A 579-nucleotide genomic window follows, 5' to 3' on the forward strand; every position below is an offset into this window, starting at 1 on the left:
CAAGTGGACATACACCGCAGCTCTGCTGCAGCAGCAGCAGCAGCAAAATACAAAAAGTATTATTGTTTTTTTAAATACGTGTGCTGCAGCACGAAAGCTTGCTGCCTTTCTTAGACATCTTTCTTTTGATGCTGTAATTTTATACTGCTGCTCCCGCTGCTGCTGCTGCTGCTGCTGCTGCTGCTGCTGATGCTGCTGATGCTGCTGATGCTGCTGATGCTGATGCTGGTGGTGGTGGTGGTGGTGCTGCTGCTGCTGATGCTGCTGATGCTGGTGGTGGTGGTGGTGCTGCTGCTGCTGCTGCTGGTGATGCTGCTGTTGCTGGTGGTGGTGGTGGTGCTGCTGCTGCTGGTGATGCTGCTGCTGCTGATGATGCTGCTGGTGATGCTGCTGGTGCTGCTGGTGATGCTGCTGCTGGTGTTGCTGCTGCTGTTGCTGCTGCTGTTGCTGTTGCTGTTGCTGCTGCTGTTGTTGCTGCTGTTGCTGCTGTTGCTGTTGCTTCTGCTGCGGTTGCACATCAAAAGCAGCACGAGTAGCAGCAGCTGATGCTCGGTCTTTCTGCTGCTGCTGCTGCTGCTG

General features: G+C 54.6%; 1 protein-coding gene across 1 annotated transcript; it reads right to left on the reverse strand.

Annotated features, from left to right (window-relative positions):
- Positions 1 to 110: 110 nt before the first annotated feature.
- Positions 111 to 518, reverse strand: EMH_0041660 (uncharacterized protein; the record flags this gene model as incomplete). The annotated part of the gene is made up of 1 exon (XM_013495657.1): positions 111 to 518. The coding sequence occupies one exon, from the start codon at positions 516 to 518 to the stop codon at positions 111 to 113; it is 408 nt and encodes a 135-aa protein (XP_013351111.1).
- Between the last annotated feature and the right edge of the window lie 61 nt (positions 519 to 579).

This window comes from Eimeria mitis, genomic scaffold, assembly GCF_000499745.2.
Source record: "Eimeria mitis Houghton genomic scaffold, Emh_scaff1681, whole genome shotgun sequence".
NCBI lineage: Eukaryota > Apicomplexa > Conoidasida > Eucoccidiorida > Eimeriidae > Eimeria > Eimeria mitis.